The sequence below is a fragment of the Gallus gallus genome, chromosome 3 (genome assembly GCF_016699485.2).
Source record: "Gallus gallus isolate bGalGal1 chromosome 3, bGalGal1.mat.broiler.GRCg7b, whole genome shotgun sequence".
NCBI classification, from domain to species: Eukaryota; Metazoa; Chordata; class Aves; order Galliformes; family Phasianidae; genus Gallus; species Gallus gallus.
This window is the reverse complement of record NC_052534.1, coordinates 40,362,860-40,386,012: the sequence shown is the minus strand read 5'-3', so window position 1 is coordinate 40,386,012 and position 23,153 is coordinate 40,362,860. Positions and strand designations below refer to the sequence as shown.

General features: G+C 41.8%; 2 protein-coding genes across 3 annotated transcripts in view; both read right to left on the bottom strand.

Annotated features, from left to right (window-relative positions):
• Positions 1–649: 649 nt before the first annotated feature.
• Positions 650–4,518, bottom strand: PDCD2 (programmed cell death 2). Its single transcript, NM_001031064.2, has 6 exons — positions 4,184–4,518; positions 3,858–4,106; positions 3,245–3,430; positions 2,153–2,259; positions 1,676–1,792; positions 650–1,082 (listed from the first exon to the last, which is right to left on the bottom strand). The coding sequence occupies exons 1-6, from the start codon at positions 4,479–4,481 to the stop codon at positions 903–905; spliced, it is 1,137 nt and encodes a 378-aa protein (NP_001026235.2). The 5' UTR covers positions 4,482–4,518; the 3' UTR covers positions 650–902.
• An 83-nt stretch (positions 4,519–4,601) lies between these two features.
• Positions 4,602–23,153, bottom strand: part of GNPAT (glyceronephosphate O-acyltransferase) — a 20,964-nt gene continuing 2,412 nt past the window's right edge. Inside the window, exons 2-16 of one of the 2 annotated variants that reach the window (XM_015284379.4) lie at positions 21,944–22,135; positions 19,962–20,138; positions 19,198–19,327; positions 15,779–15,906; positions 15,112–15,187; positions 14,387–14,538; positions 14,163–14,293; positions 13,278–13,501; positions 10,941–11,186; positions 9,937–10,016; positions 7,919–8,059; positions 7,033–7,132; positions 6,846–6,939; positions 5,562–5,623; positions 4,602–5,067 (exon numbers count right to left, since the gene is read on the bottom strand). In XM_015284379.4, coding sequence (XP_015139865.2) covers positions 5,024–5,067; positions 5,562–5,623; positions 6,846–6,939; positions 7,033–7,132; positions 7,919–8,059; positions 9,937–10,016; positions 10,941–11,186; positions 13,278–13,501; positions 14,163–14,293; positions 14,387–14,538; positions 15,112–15,187; positions 15,779–15,906; positions 19,198–19,327; positions 19,962–20,138; positions 21,944–22,135 — 1,977 coding nt within the window. In that variant the 3' untranslated portion in view covers positions 4,602–5,023. The remainder of the gene's footprint in view (positions 5,068–5,561; positions 5,624–6,845; positions 6,940–7,032; positions 7,133–7,918; positions 8,060–9,936; positions 10,017–10,940; positions 11,187–13,277; positions 13,502–14,162; positions 14,294–14,386; positions 14,539–15,111; positions 15,188–15,778; positions 15,907–19,197; positions 19,328–19,961; positions 20,139–21,943; positions 22,136–23,153) is intronic. The other variant, XM_015284380.4, reaches the window with a different exon arrangement.

Sequence of the window (23,153 nt, the reverse complement as noted above, 5' to 3'; positions counted from 1 at the left end):
ATAAGGGAATAAGTAACTAAAGTCTGTACTGTAGGTAGAAACAACCTACCTCCTCTCTTTTCCTGCAAATGCAGTTTTATCCACAGGAATAGTTAAGCAACCATACAGTTTTGTTTTTGTTCTTCCCTCAGTTACACAGCAGACAAATACCAGAACAATCCCCACAGAAGGCACCTGTTTTTAAACTTCACTGCAGATGGATGGCAGAGTTAAAAACAGTTCAGATCGAAAATCTGCTGTTAGGAACAGTAAGCAACAGATGATAAACATCTTCTGTCAGGGCACGCTTTGTTTAAACTACTTCTGCAATAGACAGTCCAGTGCATAGTTTAACTCAGTTAATGGTTTTAAGTCAAATAGAACAATTACTTGTTCATTTTATCCTGAATTACCGTTAATCACAACACATAACAACTGCTGCTTAAGATCTGGTGTACCTTTTGGAAGAGAGAAGCATAATTAAGTAGCCTGTTTAAAGGCTATGCAGCTTCATCATATCTATGACTGCTGTAACCCACTGAGCATCAGCATACAAGTGAGCTGAGAGCAGCCTGCTTTTCTCTGTGAATTACTGTCAGTTTTTTAAAGTGCAAAGTTCTGACAAGCAGTTCGTCCTAAGATTCTCAAATTCAGTTACCAAAAAAGATACTTTCACCAGTCCCAAACCATTTGATCTTTATTTAAACATTCAGAGTTGAGATTTGAAGTGAAATTCAATGAAGAATTGCATCTGGCTTTATTACCAACTTCAAGTTGCTCCTCTAAAGCGTAAGAAAGAGGTTGCCTGGGGCTCCTATCCCATACCAACAAGACAACTGTTAGACTGGTATCAATGATGTTAGTTCAGTTTCCTGCAGATGCGTTGAAAAATGAGATAAGTGTAATATATTAGATGATTCAACTTAGGAACTTAATGGAAGTTCAGTAGAGTCTATAGAGAAGTCTTGTTTCCATATGAACTCCTCAGCATACTTGTTTTCTGCACCGCAGTTCTCAGCACACGTGTACACCACCAGCGTTCCCCAGTCAATGCTCTCCCCGAGGCTGTCAACCTTAAGGTGGTTCAGGAGCTGTGGCATTATCTTCAGGGAAAAACACAGGTCACAACTACTAAGTAACGGTTTACGCTTTCTGAAAGAGCCTACTGGATGTAAAGGGAATCAAAGGCACGCCCCTACTGAAGTCTAATACAAACTCTGTAGATGAGCGTTGTTAAACTTAGCAGCTACTCTCCATTTCAAATTACTATCTCCATGATTGCATTGCTCAATCTTTGCATCACATGAAGGGTAGTCAACACACGCGTGTTTCTAGCATTCAGAATTGTACAGCTGAATGCTTGCAGCTCAGTGTACTTCCATTTCACATCCCAAATACTTCTATAGGGTTTATCTTTGAACAAACAATACCAGATTCCTACGACTTAAGAGTTGGTTCCGCATTCACAACTATTTTACGCATGGTGCAAATTAATAGGATGGGGATCTACCTTCTGTATGTGAAAGAAGTCCTATAGGGAAAAGCAGCTAAAAGAGTAAACGTGGGTTTTGCAACAAGTCAGCACTGTCATTCTGTAGCAAATTGAACTTCTCTGCTCTAAGTGTATGCCCCTACAATTAGATTCCATTAAATCTGTACTGTATTAACGGCATTATCTTTAAATTAATTTACATACCTGGAATTCAAATACCCTTTTGGCACCACATGAGCAATTTGGGATATCTTTTTCTTCGGGAATATTTTCACCTGATACCCAGATTGGGCCTTCTCCTCCTCTGCAGTACCTGATTATCTAAAATGAAGCAGAAATTAAGCAGTTTAAGTTAACACTGTCTTTCGCTGTGTTATAAAACCGGTAGTTACTGTCACAGACACAGCTTTAAGGTGGCTGCAGAAAAATACCTGTTCCTTTAAGTCACATTCATGGAATAGTTTATCAGCAGATAAACAGCCCTGGGAGGACGGTTTAAATAGTCAAAATTTTATACGAGCTGAAACCCATGGAAAATTAAGCTTAATTGAGATGCGTAGAGGATGATGAGGCATTCCTATCACCACCTCTAATTGTATGAATGAAATGAAAGGATTGAAAGTGAAACATTTTACAGGAGCACAACACTGTGCAAGTTCTAAGGCTGCTTCATCTTCTGACCTGCTCTGGCTCAGCAGTTATTCGATCTTTAAACGTTCGAAAGATCTTGTCTTCTTTAGTCTCATGTTTTGCCATTGCTTCCAACGTCTCTTCATCTAATGCTTCACCTAACCAAGAAAACAAACACACAAAGATTACAAGTTAACACCAGAAAGCAAAAATTACAAACAATATTGCATCCCTAAGAGCATTTGGCTCTCAGTCAGTCCCAGTGTACTCTTAAGACTTATTTTTTCTTTTTGTGGCATACTAAGATTCTGGCATGCATCCATTTATTAGAGTTAGTAGCATTTTAGCTGTAGATGTAAGTAGTGGAACAAAAGAAAGGGAAGGAGATAATCTACCAATATCTACAGCTTCCAGGAGGGATCATTGAATGTGTTCGACCTGCTGAGTGTGACACTGGAAAAAGGCCACCCACACTGCACGGGGACCAGACTTCAGTTCCAATCAGTAAGAGTTACACCTCTGCCACAGCACTCCCATGTTCACACCAGCATGTAGGACAGAGAATCCCTAGGAAGCTTTACACCATAAAGGACAGCTGGGAACCCACTTGTTTTCCCCTGTAACGCTATAAACTCTCCACTCTGAGTGTGTACAAAGCCTGTGAGGTGACTACAATGACTCTGGGGAGAAGGGGCCTGTGCTTCAATTTTCTTTAATTCAACTCAAATTACTTCAGAACAATTTTATTATGGCACGAAGAGATTTGTTGAGTATTTTCTGTTAAGTAACACAAGCTAAACCAACCAAATAAATCTCAGCACATCTAACTCATCCAGATTCCAACAGTCCTGGAAGAAGGAGATGCTCGGGGCCCTCCTTATCTCACTCAAGTTTCCCCTTCCTTGAGGGGAGCACAGAAGGGTACAGCACGCTCCCTAATGTCCAATGCCTCACTGCAGCACCAGCTGCTGGAGCTATATCTCTCCCACAAATTCAACTTATATTATGGGATGTATACTAAAAAGCACAATGAGCAACTGTAGATGTAACTTTTGGCCATCGGTAGTTTAAAAACACTTAAGAATTACAGCATTTGACATTTTAAAGATGTAACGCAGGCTTCACTGCTAATGTCTTCCTTACTTGTAGTGCTCGTGACTCTGCTTTCCTCTTGTTTTTCCAGCTTCTTTGATGCATCCACAGCTCCTTTCTCATCATCAGGATCCACACTGCTGTCAGCAGGAAACTCGGGTTCCTCAGGTTCTATCAGAATTTCATATTCCGGAAAAAGGAACTCGTTATGGTCTGGCTCTGTGTCGTCAGTGGCATCTATAAAGCAAAAAACAGATACAACTTCACTATGTCATCTCCTGCTTCATGCTCTTTTACCCTGAAGTAGCTGCTACAGCATGCTATGTAGCAAAAACACAGCCCAAACGTTGCAAAGGCAGATACAACCTACATCACTGCTAGACCAAATCTAAGTGGTAACGACAGGCACCCCGAGGCTGTACCATTTGTCATCCATTGAGCACTACGAGTAGAAAAGCAGACAGAAACGCGCGTGGTACGCCCTCTATACCGATGGTATCAATTACGTGCTGTTACATGTCACATTTGCACTGTTTCTGTTACACGTTTCAAAAGCGCGACCTGCTGACTGGCACAGATCAGCTCGTTACCAACGGCCGCCCCTCAGCGAAGGCTGCGGCCAACTTTAGGCGCCCCCCCGCCCCCGGCACGGGCCCAGACCCACCTGCGTCCCCGCCCCTCCCGCAGGAGCGGCGATGCCCGCGCCGCCAGTCCAACGCCTGGTGCTCGGGGCCGCAGTAGGCGGCGCGGCGGCAGCGCCCGCAGGCGCGGGGTCCCGGGCAGCCGCACACGCGACACAGAGCGGCGCCGCTGCGGAGCCGCCGCGGGACCGGCTCGGGGAGCGGCGGGGGCTCTTCGGAGGGCGGCTCCTCGGGGTAGGTGGCGTTGCGGCGCGGCAGCTGGCTCCGGAACGCTGCGGGGGAGAAGCGGCGGGTGAGCGCGGCGCCGAGCGGAGCGGGCGCTCCTACCCGCCCGCGGCCCCCGGCTCACCGCAGAGCGGCCCCCCCGGGCCCGGCAGACGGTAGCAGGCGGCGCCGCGGCAGGCGAAGACGAAGAGAGTGCGGTGGAAGGCGTCGGGGCGGCCGGGCAGCGGAGCGTACAGCTGCAGCAGGAAGGCGCGGGGCTGCAGGCAGCGGCCGCAGCGCAGCGCGTCGAAACCCGGCAGCCCGGCCTCGCCCAGCCACGCCGGCCTCCCCCCGACCTTGCTGGGGAACTGGGCGCTGCGCAGCCGCCAGGCGCCGCCCGGGCCCACCGGCTCGGCGAAGCCCAGCTCCACGCCGCCCGCCATGCCGCCGCCACCGCCGGAAGTGAGGCGAGCCGCGCGCCGCCCTGCGGCCGCGATCGACGGCGCAGCGCCGGGCGCTTAAGAACGCAGCGCGTCTTCCGCACAGCCGCACGGCCACAGTCGTCGTCTGAACGTTAGTTTTAATGTTAAGCCTTCAGTTCCCCGTTACAGTCGCACGTCAGCGAAATAATTGAAAGCAATCAATCGCGTTCCTCGTTACAAGTCTAGAAAACGTCTTCGAGTCTCCGTTACTGTGCACTTTTCTTTAAATACATATCCCCCCCCCCCAAAAAAAAGAAAAAACCAAACAACAACCAACCCCAAAAACATTTAACCAATTAAAAAAACAAAACCAAAACACTGTGAGTATCCAAATCAACTGCAACCCTCGGCGGCACAGTCTCTCAGCGGCAGCCGGAAGCAGTCCCGCTGAAGCACGCACCCCCTGCGGCCCGCCCCGCGCTCCGGCCGGGCTTCTGGGTGCGCTGAGGGGACGCGGCCTCGCTTGGTGCGGCCTTAGCGGGCGGGCGGAGCCTCGGCGGCACTCAGAGCCGTGCGGCCACGGGCTTCTGTACAGGTGTCCTGGCATCTGGCAAGGAAAGCAAAAAGCCAACGTTTAGCACAAAATGCTATAATAAGCTCTTCGTCGGTCCGTTTTCTTTGGCCGTTGGGTTGTGCGATATTTCAAAGAGAGAAGGTTGGGTATTAGGAGTGAGTTCTTCTCGGGAAGAGCAGCGAGGCACTGCAAGGGCCTGCGCCAGTGGTCATACTTGATCTCAACGGTCTTTTCCAACCTTGCTGGTCTTTTACTACCTTAATGAGTCTATAAGTCTAACAGATGTTCAAAGCTGCAGTCACATACACAGCAAGTAGCATTGCCAAAGAAATAAAAAGCCAAACCCCAAAAATATCATCAGTAAAATACCGTTAGTATTTCTCTACAGATACACTTGACAAACTATTAGGGAAAATAGTTAAGGAACAGCTGGAAACAACACTAGGTCTAGTATATCCTCATTGTCCAAATTCACGTACAACTCAAGAAGCTTTTCAAACAAATGAGACATCACTCAAGGCACTTACCAAACACATCCAGGATTTTATGGATAGCCTCTTGATTTACACTGTAGGAGAATCCATTGGACCTACGGTTCAAAAACAAAACCACGCAACCGTTTCTTCAGTGATTATATCTTATTTGTGTGGAAATGACTAAAATAATCATAAATTAATCATACTTTTCATTCTACCAACAAACTTATTAATTTTTAGGGCACTGTAGGCTTTTAAACAAATTGTACTCAAGGATTGTTATGGTCCTTTATCCTTCATGCTCACATTCCCCGTGTCTCTCTTCCCCTGTTTTCATTAGGGATAACCGCAGTAAAAGAACAATTGCTTCTTTTTAATAATACTATTTTTAATAATACTATTTTCAAGACTCTATCTCTGAAACCATAATACCTGAAATCTTCAGTTGGCCTCAAAATCTGCTGCACTCAATTTGTTTCATTTATTTACAAGGGGAAAGGGAATCCAGCTGTAAATATTCGTTTAGCAGAGTGACATCGCAGGGGTCATACAGCAGCATTTTGTGTGCTTTCCATGAGCACTACAAGCCTTAATTAATTTCCTCAACGGACACGTAAGAAAATACCTCAAGGTCCTCAGTGGCCAACAGTGTTCTGTGAAAACAGCTAAGGCCAAGTAGGGACTCACAGCAGGGACTCCTATGGTTATACTTTTAAATAGAAGAAGTACCACCACAATGCTAATTGATTTGATAACATGAAATGCATGTCGCTATGTTCCTGTGTAACTAGAGCTGCTTTTTTAGCCTTAGAACTGTAAACTGTGAACTGTGTTAAATAACTTTAATGACTAAGCTTTCAGTTAAATTGATTTGAGATGTCAGTGCCAAAATATTTGAAAAGTATTAGTGTTTCCAATTATTGCTTGCATTGCCTGATGAGTCTTATTATAAAACACAGAATGACAACTCCTTCACTAAAAGTAAGCAGGACTGTTCTATTTGCTTATCAAAACCCTGACAGAAACTTTGAAAACCAAAAAACACAGAAAGGAGAGTCAGAAGAAGCCCACTAGCGGGTTATTCACTTCTATTGCTGGAGCCCATGGAGCGTTTTCACTCTGAGGGGTGGCATCCTGTTTCCACAGCCTGTACAGTAAGGAAGAAGTACCTCGGTCTTCACTACAACTCAGGTCCACCCAAATCAACCTTCAGTTGGCTGGTGTTCAAGAAATGGGATGGTTCCTATCCTGCGTAATACTAACAGCTCCGTCATTAAGAATTTCCAGTAAGGCCACGCTTTGTCTTTTATATACCCAAGAGCCAATTTGACTTACATTTTCTTCTTCTTCACTGCACCTAGTTGCACAAGAGCTGCTAAGGCATTTTTTTGCATGTCAGAAGACAGCGCTTCGTAACACTGTGTAGTCCCTACAGAAAAAGCAGAAACACAACTAAAAGTTTTATCGTTGCCCATTAACAGGTCACACTTGTAAAATAATACTGCCTAACAGCCATACATACCCTTCTCAAGGAGCTGAAAAACATAGTTGCGGACTCCAGGTATAAACTGCTTCTCAGTAAAGGCTTCTTTTGTTTCCTTTGATAGATATCTGAAAATTAACTAACATTAACAAAAATAAATAAATTAGCACTTCCTTGTGATTGTCAGTTTGTTTTTAAGTACAAACTAACGTGTCCTTACAAACAAGTAATACTGTTACACTGAAAAGTTAGCAGAGGAACTTACAAGGTATTATTAAATAGCATATCTGAAATTCTTATTAGTGTTTAACAAGCGTGAGAGATTAAAATAAGATTCAATATTACTGTAATAGTTACCTTGGACATTAATTTAATGTTTCTGTTCTTGCAATTTAAACCAGTATAATTTTATTAGAGCGGTATCTGTTTTTACAGATGGGAAAAACCAGGCAAGTCAGTACCAATCAGCCTAAGTCTTCTTTATGTATACATTACTTATCACAGGAATGTAAGTATTTAGCTATATTAAAGTCTTAGGGAAAAGAATTTAAAGAGATAAGAACTTGTCACATACAAACTCATTTCTGAACTGAGCAGGACAGCCCACAAAAGGAATGAAGTAAGAACTCCCTGTAAGAAAGAGCAGTGGAGCCTGCCAGCAGCACACTCCCTGTGAAGCTTGTAAACTCACAATAGCTTATTAGATTACAAGACAGTTTATTGTTTTATTCATTTTGAAAATCCTCAGCCAAAGTTGTAATCAGGCTTCTGAAGGATGGGCAGGTTACTACTATTTCTCCATTCTTCCACTCCCCAGCCATGAGAACAGTTGCTATTTGTAGGGCACAAGTATCACTGTGCTTCTAGTTTTCCTACAAAACCCAGGATTAAAAAAAAAAAAACAATTTTCTGAAAAATATCATACCTGATAGCCTTCCACAAATGGTCTGAACATAGCTGACAAGAAAGATACTACAACACTTCCTTTGTCAGTAGGATAGATTTCCTGTTGAGTTGTTTGAATCGCATCACATTTTGTGAGAAGAAAACACCCTTCCTCAAAATCCTGGAAGAGAGAAGAACACCTGAAATGTTAGCATCTAAACAAGTGCAGGTGTCCAAAAACAAACCAACCAACCCACCATAACAAAAACAAACAACAGCATGACACTATAGTGAGTTGCATCATTAAGTGGGGTTATATCAGTTACTGGTAGGGTTGCGCTGGGCTCCATTGTAGGGACAGTTCTCTTCAGTGTTTTCATCAATGCAGGAAGGTACACTAAGGAAGCTTAAAAACAATACTAAACTGGGAGAAGCTGTTGATTCCTTCGAGGGTAGAGGCCTTGCAGAGAGATCTACAAATTGGAGGGCTGGCAATCACCAACCATATGAAGTTTAACAAGAGCAAGTGCCAGGTTCTTCAGCTGAGATGGGCAACCCTGCAAATACGTACACAGTAGGGGAATGAGCGGCTGGAAAACAGCTCTACAGAAAGGGATCTGAGGGCTCTAGTTGACAGAAAATAAAACACAAACCAGCAGCGTACCCCAGCAGCCCAAAGGGCCAACTGTAGCCTGGGGTACACCAGGCCCAGCACTGCCAGAGGATGAGGGGAGGGGTTGTCCTGCTCTGCTCTGCATTGTCCAGCCTCACCTTGAATGTGGGTTTAGGCACTGTGATATAAGGAAGACATAAAACTATTAGAGACTCTCCACAAGATGGCTAAGAAGATGGGGAAAAGTCTAGAGGGCAATACTGGCTTTGTCTCAGTAATGCTGATACAGAAGCGGGGCTGAAGTCTGAAGTGAAGAAAGCAGTTTTCAAGCAAATACAGTGCAACTAAAGCCTCCGTAAGACCCTTCTAGGGACACTCTTGTGCAATTAGCAAGGTTCTCCCTTCAAAAGCCTTCACAGAGCTGAAAAGGTACAGCCTGTGAGATTTCAACTGGTGACATTTAAACCAGGCTTTACCTTAAGAACTCCTATCCTAGTGCTCACAATATACTATCCAAATATGTAGATTGTAAAAGAATGTAAATGCCAGAAATAAAAATGTAAGAGAACTCAACCATGAAACATCAAAGTATTATTTATATATATATATATATATGTAAAATTATACATATATAAGTTGACATAGTAGCTATATTTTGACTTTGCAAGAGCAGCAGTGCCTCTCTGCTAGACTCTGCAAGAGCTTTGAGGAAGCTGTGCTTCCTCAGTGAGAAACCTCAATGAGAATTCCTGTTTTGCTTCTGTGCCAACAGAACATAGCCACTGTGTGAAAGAATCCAAGGAGACCTACATTAAGACTTTTTTTTCCTTCACAGTCTGATGTACCTTCCATAACAGCAGAAGAACAGAACAGCATATACACTTTTTTTTTTTAATTAAAAAAAGAAAAAGACTGCTCTACTCATTTTTATACCCATGTTGGAAGACCACTGGTTTCATGACAAAAAGCCCAACTTCTGCTTCACAGAATCACAGAATGGCCTGGGTTTGAAGGGACCTCAAGGATCACAAATCTTCAACCCCCCTGCCGGGCAGGGCCACCAACCTCCCCATTTACTAGACCAAGTTGTCCAGGGCCCCATTCAACCTGGCCTTGAACACCTCCAGGGATTTCAGGCTTCTTTTTTTTTTCACTGTAGGAAGGAGGGAGGAAGAAGAAAGAAAACGAAACAACCAACAAACGCATGTGCAACCTGGTGCATTCAGACAATAATTTGCAACTAACCAAATGAATAACTCTGCTCTGACCTTCTTTTATGTTCTCCCTCTCACTTACACATCAAGCTGTTACCTCTGCACGTATTTATCATAAAACACACACTGTTTTGTGTCACCTTGTGTCTCAAGGTGAGATCCAAAATCAGACGCTGTTTTAGTTGGCTGTGCTATGGACTATCATTACTTTTGTATAAGGGATGTTTTTACCTTCAATGAAATACCAGGAAAGAAGATGAACTCATCAGAGAAAACATCTCTCAAGAAGCTGAAGCTGCTGTAGACTTCCTCTGAAAAAAAAGTATTGTAAAGCACTGTTGTTTAAAAACGTAATTTAAAACGTGCCATTGAAAAGTCATTTAAACCTTATTTTAGAGGGAATATCTACCTTAGATAAAATTTGGACTGGTCATTCAAAGCACTGCATATGTATACAATTGAAAGCACCACAGAGGAAGAGCAAGTACTCAATTCAGTTCTTACTGAAAGAAAATAACAGGGGACTGTAGCTTCCCAGAACACGCATTAAATGCCATATAATCAGATGCTGCACAAAGTCAAGGTATACGTTTTGAAATATTACTTAATGAGACGAGTTCTAGAAAAAACTGAAACACTTCAGAAACAGAACTGAGAAGAAAGTTTGAAAACAGGCTGCACCGTACATGAACTTGTAACCTAAAAAGCAGGCCTGCTGAACATCAACAAAACAAGCAAATTAACCACTGTATTAACACCATGAAATGAAGCCCTGCTGTAAAAGCAGGAGAGGTTTCCAAACATAGCTCTCTCAAACAGCTGAAACATGAAGGTTGATGTTTGCTATTCTGGGGGCCATTTCACCCTATAGGAGTTTCAGGATGCATACTGCAAGGGAAGCAACCCGAGCACTCCCAGACGCTTTACTTCTAAACTCAATTGCTTCTGGATTGCAGAATAGTGTAAACAAGAATGGGGATCATCTCACCAGAACTCTGCTCTCTCAGCAGAATATGCCTACTTTCCAAAGTGTCAGGGGGTAAAAAAACAAGAAAGGGAAGCCAAATACCACTGTTCCCCCAACACATTCACTTTATGCCACGAGACCTTATTCAGAGTCCTGGCATAACTTTCTCAAGTACCTCCCACTATCAGCCACAAGAATCTCCTGCTCCTCTTGCTGAAGGCAGAGCAGGGAGCAAAGGCACCGGGCTCCCCAGGCTACCCACACTTACCTTTCCTGAAGCTGCGTGTCATTTGCAAGGCAAGTGCCACCAGAGATGGACGCACAAACACATTCAGTAACTGGTTTCTGTAGGTACTACACATGAGGATGACCAAAGCCCGCTTAAAGACTATTTCTCCTACGGCTCCATCTTCCACTCCTTTGTCATTGAGGACCACGTGGCCATTGATGAGGCGCGCGATGTTGGAGTGCAGGGTGAGGCCCGACATAACAGCTTTTTTGGCACACAGATTATCTATAAGGAAAACACAACGGGGAACACACCTCTGTTGAAACTGCCTAAAATGCACCAGTATTTCATTAAGCCTTATCACAGAGGACAACTATTACATCATCCAGTTAGACAAACGCTCTCAGCCTTGGCATTGCATGTAATGGACAGAATAAATTTCAGATAGTTCTGTAATTAGAACTCTTTAAATTCTTCCACTTTCTAACAATAGAATGAAATTCCTTTGTCTCTGGAACAAAGATTCTGATCCTCCAATTAAAAGGCTAGAACTGTCTGATGGATACATTCATCCTTAGAGAAATACTTTTGCTTAGGCATTTCTAGCACTGTACGTTTTCAATTGGATGAGCAAGTCTTTATCAAGTTTTTCCATGGCTTTCTTATATTTGCAACTTTCTTATTCTTGTCCTTCAAAGGCAGACATGAGCTTTGCAATACTTTGGTAAGACTTTCTTTTGTCAAAGTAACGTATTGCAAACAGACAGAGAATAGCATCTCAAGTCTTGAAATACACTTCTGCTTTTAAACTATCTTCAGCTTTAAACATGACTTCCATTGAATGTGAAGTGTTTGGAAAGCAAAGAAACAATAAAAACCTGCTAAATGAACACACAAATACAGTTTACATGATCACAGCAATACAGGCACATCAAATCAATGCAGTCTTTCACAGAAATATTTATTTATTTTCTTATTCTTTCCTGCTGGCTTTCATGTAGAACCTCCTTGCACCTTATTTGTCCCTTTAGCTACTGTATTCCAGTTTCACCATCATTTTCACAAGCCTCTCAGCATAAGAAGGTCGTAAGAGGTATCATCAGGTTATTCTGCAGCTCCCATTTTTAATATAAAATTTATAACATGTAAGCAAATGCTCTGCCTGTAATAACCAGCCAGCGTAAGAGGAGAAACAGCTGGCTGTCTGGAGATAGAAGAATGGACTGGGTGCATGTACTTACTTGCTTTAGTGATGCCTTCAAATTAACCTTTTAAAACATTTATTCTTTCAAATTATTGCCAAAGAAAAGCCAACCCACACACATAGCAAACCTTGTTTCGACACAAATGAATGCCTAGTGTGGGGCCAGCACACTCAAACAAAATCTTCCCAGTTATTGTCTGTATTTCAATGCCTTGCCCATTTTCCATTCCCTGACTACACCACAACTCTACTAAAGCAAAAGCTTACTCACTATTGCTAATAAAATAAAATAATATAAATAAGCAAACATGAATGCAGCATGTTTTTTGCATTACTGTGCAATCAGATTCTAAACAATGTTTTAACATAACCATGAAACTCTTCCTTTTACAGTCTGGCAGAAGCATATATCGTTTGCATTCACTACAATGAAGATCCCTGAAAGGAGAAGTGCTATTTTTCCAGAAACGTCAGAGTCCTGCTATTACTGTGGTCTGCTCATATTTCTCCATCATAATACTGAGAGGGATCCTTGATTATAACTACAGAAGCAAAGATCCATCGTTAAAATATACTGAAAGTGGAAAAGGTGAATGTATTTGCATCACATACTACTTTTCTTTGCTGATTTTTTCCACTTACGTCCTGAGGCTCCACATCATCTGCTTCATACCTTGGCTCACAGAGAGATGTTTAAAACAGTTGTTCAGACAAGAAAGGAGAAAGTTTGAATTTTATTTATCTCCCACATTTCTTTGGGTAGTTCTTTGTCATAGTACCAACTCTTAGTCAGTGTCATGCCACAGATGCAGCATTTTACTCAGTTACCCTTGCAGAATGGGTGACTGCCTGTGAATTATATAGGGTTCAGAAAGATAGTAGGCAAATCTTGGTGCTTCATAAAAACAGCATACAATATCCCCCTCATTCCACAGTTCAGGAAATCACAGTAAAATACCTGTCCTGCCTCAGTCTGACTGTCCTTCAAGGTAGTATATTCTACAGCCTAAGCCAAACCCTTAGCACCATTTTTGGCTTATGCTAAAATCCATTTATGACTCAGCACCTATGAAAATAATCTGTAAAGTTGTCACCATACACTGCTTTCAGGAAAATACTGTTTATCCTTCACAAACAACAAAAGAAATAGAAATAACACTTTCAATGCATACCAGGCCATTCAATGAATCCTCCAAAAGTCTGAGTTAAGCCTTTGAGCCACACAGTCTTTTCTATTAGAAGCTCAAAATCCATGGCAGGCAAATTCTGGAGCAGAACAGCAGCAACTAGCACCCACGGGCTCAAAACCATGTTTTCTATTTGCAGGAGTTCCATTTTATAAGCTACATCACTGACAAATTCTTGAATATCTTCAGTTGGCTTTTGTGGAAGATGCCTGAACAAAAACCAAAACCAATGCAGTTCAAGGTTAAAAAGCCCCAGCATCCGGAATATAAATCACACTCTTCCTTATTTCTTTTATGTATCACTTTTATGTATCACACACACAGGGAGCTGTTTGCACTATGTAGTTCAGAGCAAAACATCAGTAGATTCACAACAACATCTAAATCAGAGCTTTGTAATGGTGTTGTACACTTGCTACTTGCTATCCTTAAAATAAACAAACAAGTGAGTTACATTTTATATATCAAATTACACAATCATCACATCCAGTCGTAGCTCCATCTTCCTTACTACACGATCACAAAACTGCTTGCAGTAATAAGCAAGAAGGAAAAGAAAAGGGAACTTCTATGTAACAAAACTACTGAATTCTCAGAAAACAGAGTTTTGCCTAGGTCACACATCAAGATAAGCTTTTGAAACAAGATATCCTCCCCCTAGAACCAGGCAATGGAATTAACAACTTTTGCAGGGACAGCCAGTCAGAAGCATGATAACCCTGTGCTCAGACAGAACATCTTCACTGAACATGATGGGGAGGTGAGAGAAAGTGAAACAGAAGTAAAACAGAGAACTACTTAATTATTTCATTATTTTTTGAGGATTAAATAAATGCTTTCCCACGCATAAACCATAACAATATTTGGTACCTGGGAACTAAATTATATGGGCATAGATTGATTCTCCCAGAAGCCAACGTTCTAAGCGATACCGGCTGGCCAACATAGATGTGTATGGTACCAAAATTGTCACTGAGGATTCTTCTGGCCTTCAACAACCCCTAAGGAAATGGAAAGAGTAAAAAGCAAATTTTAGGGCTATAGGATGGATATACAACAACCACTTATGTTCTGTTCTTAAGGAATTTACATACAGATGTAGATTCCTTGGGCTTTGGGACTCCTAGGAGTTCATACGCATAAAGAGATTCTTCTAATATCCTCTCATAGCTGATGCTGATGGGAACAAGGTACGTGTCAAAGACTTCACGTTTAAAAAATGGTTCCATCACAATACTGAGAAGACCTGCAAATTAGATTAAAAAAAAAAGGTGAATCTTTTTCAAGGAAGGAAGAGCAACTGCAATTTAACTTTGAAAAAGATATATTTACATTTTAGAAACTACTAGTAGGTGTGCATCATTTTTGTCCTCTTTGAGCAAGCAGATGCAGAAGACGCTGTCCAAGCTTTAAAACAGAAGGTGAATGTAAGCAATACATTTGCACAGCTATCTGTGCTCTTTTCAAAAGTACTGCTCTGCTCTTGTACATCTCTTTCTGAAGATTTCCTATGACTTTTGTAAAGAGTTAACCTACAGTATTTCTGAGGTGGTAAGGGAATGCCTGTTTTCCAGAAAGAAAAGAGGGAAGAATTATGCAATTAAGTACACAATTGAAGAGAAAACACAGCCTAAGAGACATGTATTGATCTTCTTTATATAGCTTTGGAACTTGAACTGCAGTATTTTCCACTACTCACAGACCTCACCAGTTTCCCACCACTTCAACACCTCTTCCTGTCTGAAGAACTTAGGAAGAACATAGCCACTAATGAAAGCACTGATTATCACAAAAGGTTCCAAGTTTTCAACAGACTTACCAAACTTTGGAGTCAGAGTCTTAGCTGTGCGGCTTCTAGTGCCTTCAAGGAAAAACTCAATTGGGGCATAGCCATTCTTCAAAAGTAAAGCAAACAAAAAGCTGGTCAGAAAAAACAAAACCATTTCTTCCTTACTGCCCACAAATAACTTAAAGTACTTAAAACATGAGCAGATATTTTTTTTAATGGAAGCGATGTCACCTTCAACCTCAGTCATTTCAAATCTTCATTTGTATTCATCCATTATATTCATCCATTGTATTTGCCAAACTGTAGTTTAATTAACAGAAATATTTTGTCTGTCATGTGATATGGGTACACAAACCAAAGCAACTGATAAGCAGCAATTTGTTAAATGCCCACTGCTGAACCAGTAACAGCACATGCATGCTCCTCACCAGCATTAACTCTGAAGTAAAATGCATTTCCTCCACCAGTGAAGACTTTCAATTTTATGCCCACAACGTCACACTTAGTTTACATGAATCACTGCAATAGAGTATCCAGGCTGGATGTGGCTCTGGGCAGCCTGGTCTAGTGGTTGGTGACCCTACATATAGCAGGGGGGTTGAAACTCGATGATCACTGTGGTCCTTTTCAACCCAGGCCATTCTATGATTCTATGATTTCTTAAGCGTACATTTTGAGAGCTCAATAATGTATTTACCCTCAACATAGTTTTTACGTATTCAGCAAAAACTGCCCAATAGAGTCTGTTGCCACCGAAGGAACGTCGCATAAAAAAGGCACCTGCCCTTCGTAGCAGCTCACCAACTATCTTCATTCCTAGGAAATCTGAAATACAAGCAAACAGAAATCAAAACCACACACACAGAATTTAATAGTATCTGCCAGCAGAACCAACTTCTTTCTGTAATAAACTGATTCAATTGCCAGAATAAAAGAGATCTCTCTCAAGACATACATGACTGGTATGTTATGATATGCTTTCAATTATGTATATATGTATGTATATATATATATATATATTAGTAAATAGCATTCATATTAATTTATTTTGATAATTCAGACATCCAGATTTCAGCCATAATGAGGATTGCTTTTTTTTTTTCAAGTACCAGAAAGATCAGTTACCACTGAAAGCATCTCAGAAGACACAAATTAACCCCAGAAGTAAACCAACCAATTACATTACACTTCATCACATAAGAGCCCAACTCATCAATTTGGGAATGGTAGCGTAAGCCAGACACAATTTTTGATAATTTTCTAGTTTCAAGCAATCCCTCAATGCTTAGCTTGCCAAAACCAGGAAGTGCTTAGCAGTAACAAATATTTTGGGGAGGCATTTAAAATGAGTCTACATAGCAGCTGGCCATTTGCTGCTTCAGCCTTCTCGCTACCTCACTCAGTAAAACATTTGAGAATGGATATTCAGTCACTAGATATAAAGAAAAAAGATTAAAAGAAATTAGCTACAGGACCCTGGGCAACAACAGCAGCTGTAAGAGCTTCTCCTCTCTTTCCCTTACTCCCCTCCCTCTCTCACCTCAGACAGACTCTATCCACTCCTTTACCTACATCCTCCTACTGCCCAATCAATCCCCCAGCCAGGATGCAGCTGCCATGCCCAATACCTCTCCACACTGCACACTGCCACACCAGGAACTGAGACTCAAAAGCATCTTTTCATGTGCCTCACGCCCACACTACCTCACCAGCTCTGCATTCTGCTAAAGAGACTGTTTCCTCTCTTATAGCCCCTTTTTAGATATTGAAAGGCTGGTCTCAGGTCTCCCTGGAGCCTTCTCTTCTCCAGGCTGAACATCCCCAGCTCTCTCAGCCTGTCCTTGTAGGAGAGGTGTTCCATCCCTTGGATCATTTTTGTGGCCCTCCTCTGAAGGTGCTCTAATAGGTCTATGACTCTCCTGTACCAAAGACTCCACATCTGGACACAGTACTCCAGGTGAAGCCTCGCCAGCACAGAGTAGAGAGGGCTGGATCATCTCATTTGACCTGCTGACCATGCTTCTTTTGATGCAGCCCAAGATACAGTTGGCTTTCTGGGCTGCAAGGGCACATCGCTGGCTCATATTCAGCTTGCCATCCACCAGCGCCAAGTCGTTTCTGGCAGAGCTGTGCTCTACCCTTACAACCTCCAGCAGAGGTTGCCACGACCCAGGTGACAGACCTTGCACTTGGATTTGTTGAACCTCGGGAGCTCATGCCTGTCTAGGTCTCTCTGGATGGCTTCCCAGCCTTCAGACATGTTGACCACACCACGCAGGTTGGTGTCATCTGCAAACTTGCTGAGGGTGCACTCAGTCCCACTGCTGATATCACTGATGAAGATGTTAAAGAGCACTAGTTCCATTACTGACCCCTGATGGATACCACTTGCCACTGATCTCCATCTGGACATTCAGACGTTGACCACTACTCTCTGGGTATGATCTCACAACCAGCTCCCCAAACACCAAACAGTCCACCCATCAAATCCATATATTTCTAATTTGGAGAGAAGGATGTTATGGGGGATCATGTCTAAGGCCTTACTGAAGTCCTGACAGATGACATCAGGAGCTCTTCCCTCGTGCACTGATGCAGTTACACTATCATAAAAAACAAGGTTGGTCAGGCAGGACCTGCCCTTGGTGAAGCTATGCTGGTTATCTCATGTCACCTCCCTCTCTTCCATGTGCCTCAGCATAGCTTCTAGGAGGATCTGTTCCATGACCTTCCCCAGCACAATGATGAGGCTGACAGATTGGTAGTTCCCTCTGTCATTCTTTCTACCCATCTTAGAAATGAACATGACATGGCCTTTCCTCCAGTCACCAGGGACTTCACCTGACCACCATGACTTTTCAAACATCAATGAGAGTGGCCTGGCAATTATATCAGCCAATTCTCTCAGGACTCTGGAATGCATCTCATCAAGACCCATAGACTTATGGATGTTCAGGTTCCTCACATGATTATAAACCTGACCTTCTCTTATGGTTGGAAAGGCATGACTCTCTCAGTTCCCACCTTCTGAACCATCCACTCAGCAGTTGTGTGCAGAACAGTTCCAAGTGAATACTGAAGCAAAAAAAAGTTTTGAGTACCTCAGTCTTCTCCTTCTCTGCCTGTTGTTACAAGCCTGTCTGTATTGCTCACAAGAAGGTGTACACCCTCCTGAAGTTTCCTGTTCTGGTTGATGTACCCATAGAAGCCTTTCTTATTCTTCTTTGTGCCCCTTTGTGCCAAATCCGATCTCAGTTGGGCCTTGGCTGTCTTGACCCCCATCCCTACACAGCCTAGCAGCACAACTAAACTCCTCTCAGGTTACCTATCCCTGATTCCATTGTGCACTTTCTTCTTGCTCTCCAGTTTGACCAGCAGGTCCTGGTTCAGCCATGAGAGTCTCTTGCCTTCCTTTCCAGACTTCCATCCACCTTGAGGAGAACTCTTGTGCCCTAAGGAAAACTTCTTGAAAGATCTGCCAGTTCTGCTCTGCTCTCTTGTCCTGAGGACAGATTTCCAGGGGGTTTTGTTGACGAACTCACTGAAGAGCTGAAAGTTGGCTTTCCTAGAATTAAGCTTCCTGATTTTATTCTTTGTCTGTCCGACATCCCTCAAAAGTGAACTCCATCATTGCAAGGTCACTACAGTTCAGGCAGCCTCCAATCCTGATGTCACCAATCAGTGTCAAGGAACCAGTCACACCACCAACTAGCAAGAGGTAATTGGCACTTCATATCAGGCTACTGTGACGGCACTTAAAGCCGTATCAAGTGTCACAAAAGGTTCTGTGTACGCAGTAACTCTTGGCCAAGCTTTTGTCTGTTTCCAGGCAAAGAAAGCAACAGAGAAGTCTGCTTCACAACACCTGTCTTTTCCCAGCCTTGGGTCTACACAGGTGAGGTACTTCTGGTAGAACTCACTATGAAAAAAAAAATCACTTTTGATTGGACTCAGCACAGAGGAGGGGGCATGACCATACAAGCACCTAATCCAAAGGCATTTTAATGAAGGGTATTTAGAACAGAAATTAAACACAACTATTTATAGCAGCAGCTACCTGATCCCTTGCTACCGGTTCTCTGAATCCTGAAAACACCATTAAAAGAACATACTTGCCTATTCCTGCAGCAATGACAGGCAAAGCCAAGTCATACGTATATAGCAAATAAGACAGCATCAAAAAGTCTACATAGCTTCGGTGACTGGGCAGCAGTACAACTGGGTGCTCTTGAATGGCATGTTGCAACTGAAAAAAGAAATAAGAACAAACAATATTGTTCCAGTATTTGCAGAGTTGCTGTTGAAACTTGCAAATACGGATCTTCACATAGCTTAAGAATAGAAGCTCATTTGTTGAGTACAGTTTCTTTGTTCACTTTATGTCTTGTTCAACACGGAACCATGGGAAATTTGGAGCAATATTTTCCAGAATAGAACCCTGTTGTTTAAAGGCACCACAGGACTCAAAAGACAAAACCACCTCATTACATGAGGGATACCCTTTCTAAGCATCAAACTGCATAGCATGAATAATATGTATTTTAATACCTTACAGAAATTACTCCTTATTGCTAAATATATCTCAAGTGAAGGCCTACATAATCTCTGCAAAAGATGCAAGAAGTTTTACCTAAAATGTCTCCTTACCATCGAAGAATTTGAAAAATATACACATATTTTGTATGTGTATGATGTGTTTCAAATGCACATCATCTCACTTTTCCTCTCTTTATTAAGAAAAGCAGCAATAAACACACATGCAGTCTTTTTTAAAGAGGCATATCTTCTGTATTTTTTTCCTAGAAGTGAAAATTGTAGCCTTTCTCTAAGTATCAGTAGGAAAATACTACAGCTTTTTATTTTTCTTGAACAGTACTCACTCTCTGCATTCCTTCTTCGTTCACACAAACTCTCTGGAATAGCTGCTTAAATATTTTGCTCAGAGTAAAGGCAAAAAATCTGACAGTTCCTAATTGCATACTGTGACCCATCTCATCCAGGATTTCCACGGCTTCTTCTTGAATAATATCAGGTGATTCTCCCATTTCTTTTGCTAACTAAAGAGAAATAAACAAAAGAACAATCAGATGTTCTCCCCTTCTTCTTGCCCACACACACTATTCAGTGCGCCACAACAGTTACAGCAGCAGTAATTCTAGAGTTTTATCTGCTAGGCATAGATCTAATCTTACAGAATCTGTGCAGTATCAAACAGCAAGAGAAAGCCACATTAAAGCTGAGCTGTCAACAGGGGCTGAGTAGTAACTTTTCTTCCTCGAAACATACTATCTGAATGTTTTAGCCTGTAGCACCTTCAGAGGAGGTTTAAACTCCAAGAATACTTACTAGATTATTGGTCTGAAGAAGGTTGTGTGCAGTTTTCTTTCATTGGTAAAATGAAACTTAAGCTTGCAGAAATGCTCAAGTGGATCTGAGAAGTGCATTTGGGTTGGATTTTAAGACTTAACCAAAGAACTTCATTTATTACTCTGGCAATGGCTAGCTGAAATGCAAACAAAGCACTGTCTCTACCAGCTTTGCATATCAATGTGGGTTTTTTTTCTGTTCCATTTTGAAGTTTTTTTTTAAACAGACTTTATAATCATCTATTTATGAAAGAGAAGTTTATATCCTCTTTTAAATAGAGAAATACTTAACTGAAAAGTTCATCTTTTGCTGCTATGAAATGAGGAACATGCCTTTTACTGCACATCAAACAGGAAAAAAGAGGAAGAAGGACAGAATAAAAGGCTTCCTAAATGGCATGGCTCAGCTCAGAGGCCAGCAATACTTGCAGTAATCTCTAGCTTGGAGCTGAGAAGCAGATTGCAATGGCAAGACTGCAAACCTCCTGCAAGCACTTCACACTCATCTGAAAAATTTCTATCAAAATCATTTTCCATCAGAAAAGCAGCAGTTAAGAGGAAAACATCACACGAGCATCTTTCTGACAAATCCTGTGTAAAATATTTCCTTTCAGATAACGCTTTAATGTTTCCAGATTGAAAGGTTTCATTTTTCTCGTATTAAATGTTACTGAGCAATTCCTGATGGCAGTAAGACTGAAACATGTAGGTCATGCTTCAGTTTGTAACCTCATAGCAAGCTGTGATGTATCATACCTTATGCTGACCATTTAAAAATATCATGGCAGCCACACATTCTGAACTAACTAAAATATCTTATACATACATCTGCTAGCCAGGAATTTATTATTATTGTTTTTAATATCGAAAATAGGTACTTCTGCTAAGTAATTCCCTTATTCCAGCCATTTCAATGCAATGCCAAATATGAGTCAGTTGAATATAAAATATTTTATTCAACACAAAGTAGCAGCTGCCCTTCATCTTAAAACAAAAATGCGGACGGATCTTACTATTTCTACTTCAAAGAACTGTGTGAAATAGAACTTCATTTTAGGGAATGCAGCGTTTATGATTCCATCATAAACACATCACTAGCCTATAAAATTGCTACAAGACATCCTCAAAGCACAGAAGTGTCCACTAGCAGAGTGTGTCTTTCATAATGCCACTCTGTGTCAAGAATAGTGTAGGCGGGGGGAAAAAAAAGTCAAGCACATTGGTTAAGTTGGATGGTGAAGTGCCATATAAGCAAAATCAAAACACTGCAATATAAATCAGATATCTAACAGCTTTTCTGGCAAGCCTGTAGTAAAACAGTACTTGTCTTTTCCTGCCACAAGAGAATAGCTCTCAAGTTACTGATTTATTGGACTGCCTTCCAAACTACACTTATGGTGTTTGACAAGGCCAGCACCATTTCTTTTCTCCCGTTGCCACACAAAGTTTGGCTGTGTTCAATTTAGTTTGTTTTACTGCTCAGCGTTCAGACTCACCTGCTTGATAACATATTGAACCTGCTCCGATTGGAGAACAACACTTTTAATAGCATTTGGTTTGCAAGGCGAAAGTCCTTTATAGATCACAGGTGTATAACATTTCATCGCATATCTCAAGTCACTGGACAACCGTCTTTCCTCCAAGATATCTTCAAACTCATCTCTTTTCTTGGATGTGAGCTCTTTCTGCTGGGAGCATACAAATAAAAAATGAGACACTGTCTCGAGTGATTCAGTGATCTGCTTGGATGCAGTAGTAATGGATTAGAAGCAAAACTTTTGCACTGTTTTGGTTGCTTTACTTTTATTTCTTCTCTTCAGATTTCTGTAGAGTCTGCATTCCATACTCTGAGTACACAAACAATGCACTGCTTGGAACAATGCTGCAATTAGAAACTTAAATAAATAAATAAGTGGAACCAAAACAAAAGCAACAAACGTTTCCAACTGCAAAGGTCCCCAGATCACCCACGTCACATTGCTTAATTCAATTCTTCCTTGCAACAGGAAGAGGGAACACCTCGGCTTTAAAGCTAAAATGCCTTGCCTCCAGCCTCTTCATGATTAATAGGTATTAGCAGCTTTGATCTCTACTCTTACAGCTGCACGAAGACAATAACAGGGACAACATTATAAGAAGACAATCATCGACAAAAGAAAGTAGTATCCCTGCTGCTTTAAGTTGCACCTGGGACACTGGTGATCTGTTCTGGCTTTCACCAAACTTGGATACAAAGGTACAGAAAGCACAGCTGGGTAGGAACAAAACAAGAAGCAAACTACCAGCCGTGTGAAGATCGGAATGCAACACGGTGCACAGTACAGTTATACAGAGAGCTCAGTCTCTGAGTAACCAATGTCACTGTTAAGCAAGAAAGCTAACAGTGCATCCAGAGCTAGTTGTAGATCCATCCCACTCCAGAAATCACTTTCACAAAACTCTTCTCCCTATGACAGCAGGCATGGTCTGTGTTGGAGAACGATGTCTCCTCTTATCTCTTGTAACAGCACAGTCATGTGAATGACCCTTCAGTCCTTCTAGAACTCAAATTGTGTCCTTCCAAACTGCAGAATAGCAGCAATAGTCACCAGACAGGCAAGGCTCAGTGAAACATAAATAGAAAGGTAACAGTTATGATGAAGAGTATTTATAAGAAAAAGATGCTAAAACAAAAGAAGTGGAGGGAAAACGTGAAGGATGAAAGGC

Bases quoted from the DNA above. Each gene is read 5' to 3' on its own strand.
- PDCD2 (NM_001031064.2), bottom strand. From the start codon at position 4,481: ATGGCGGGCGGCGTGGAGCTGGGCTTCGCCGAGCCGGTGGGCCCGGGC. The intron at 3,431-3,857 runs GTGGGTCTGGGC...TTTGCTTTATAG, and splicing joins CGGGAGGGGCGGGGACGCAG to ATGCCACTGACGACACAGAG. The intron at 1,793-2,152 runs GTCAGAAGATGA...GCTTCATTTTAG, and splicing joins TAACTGCTGAGCCAGAGCAG to ATAATCAGGTACTGCAGAGG.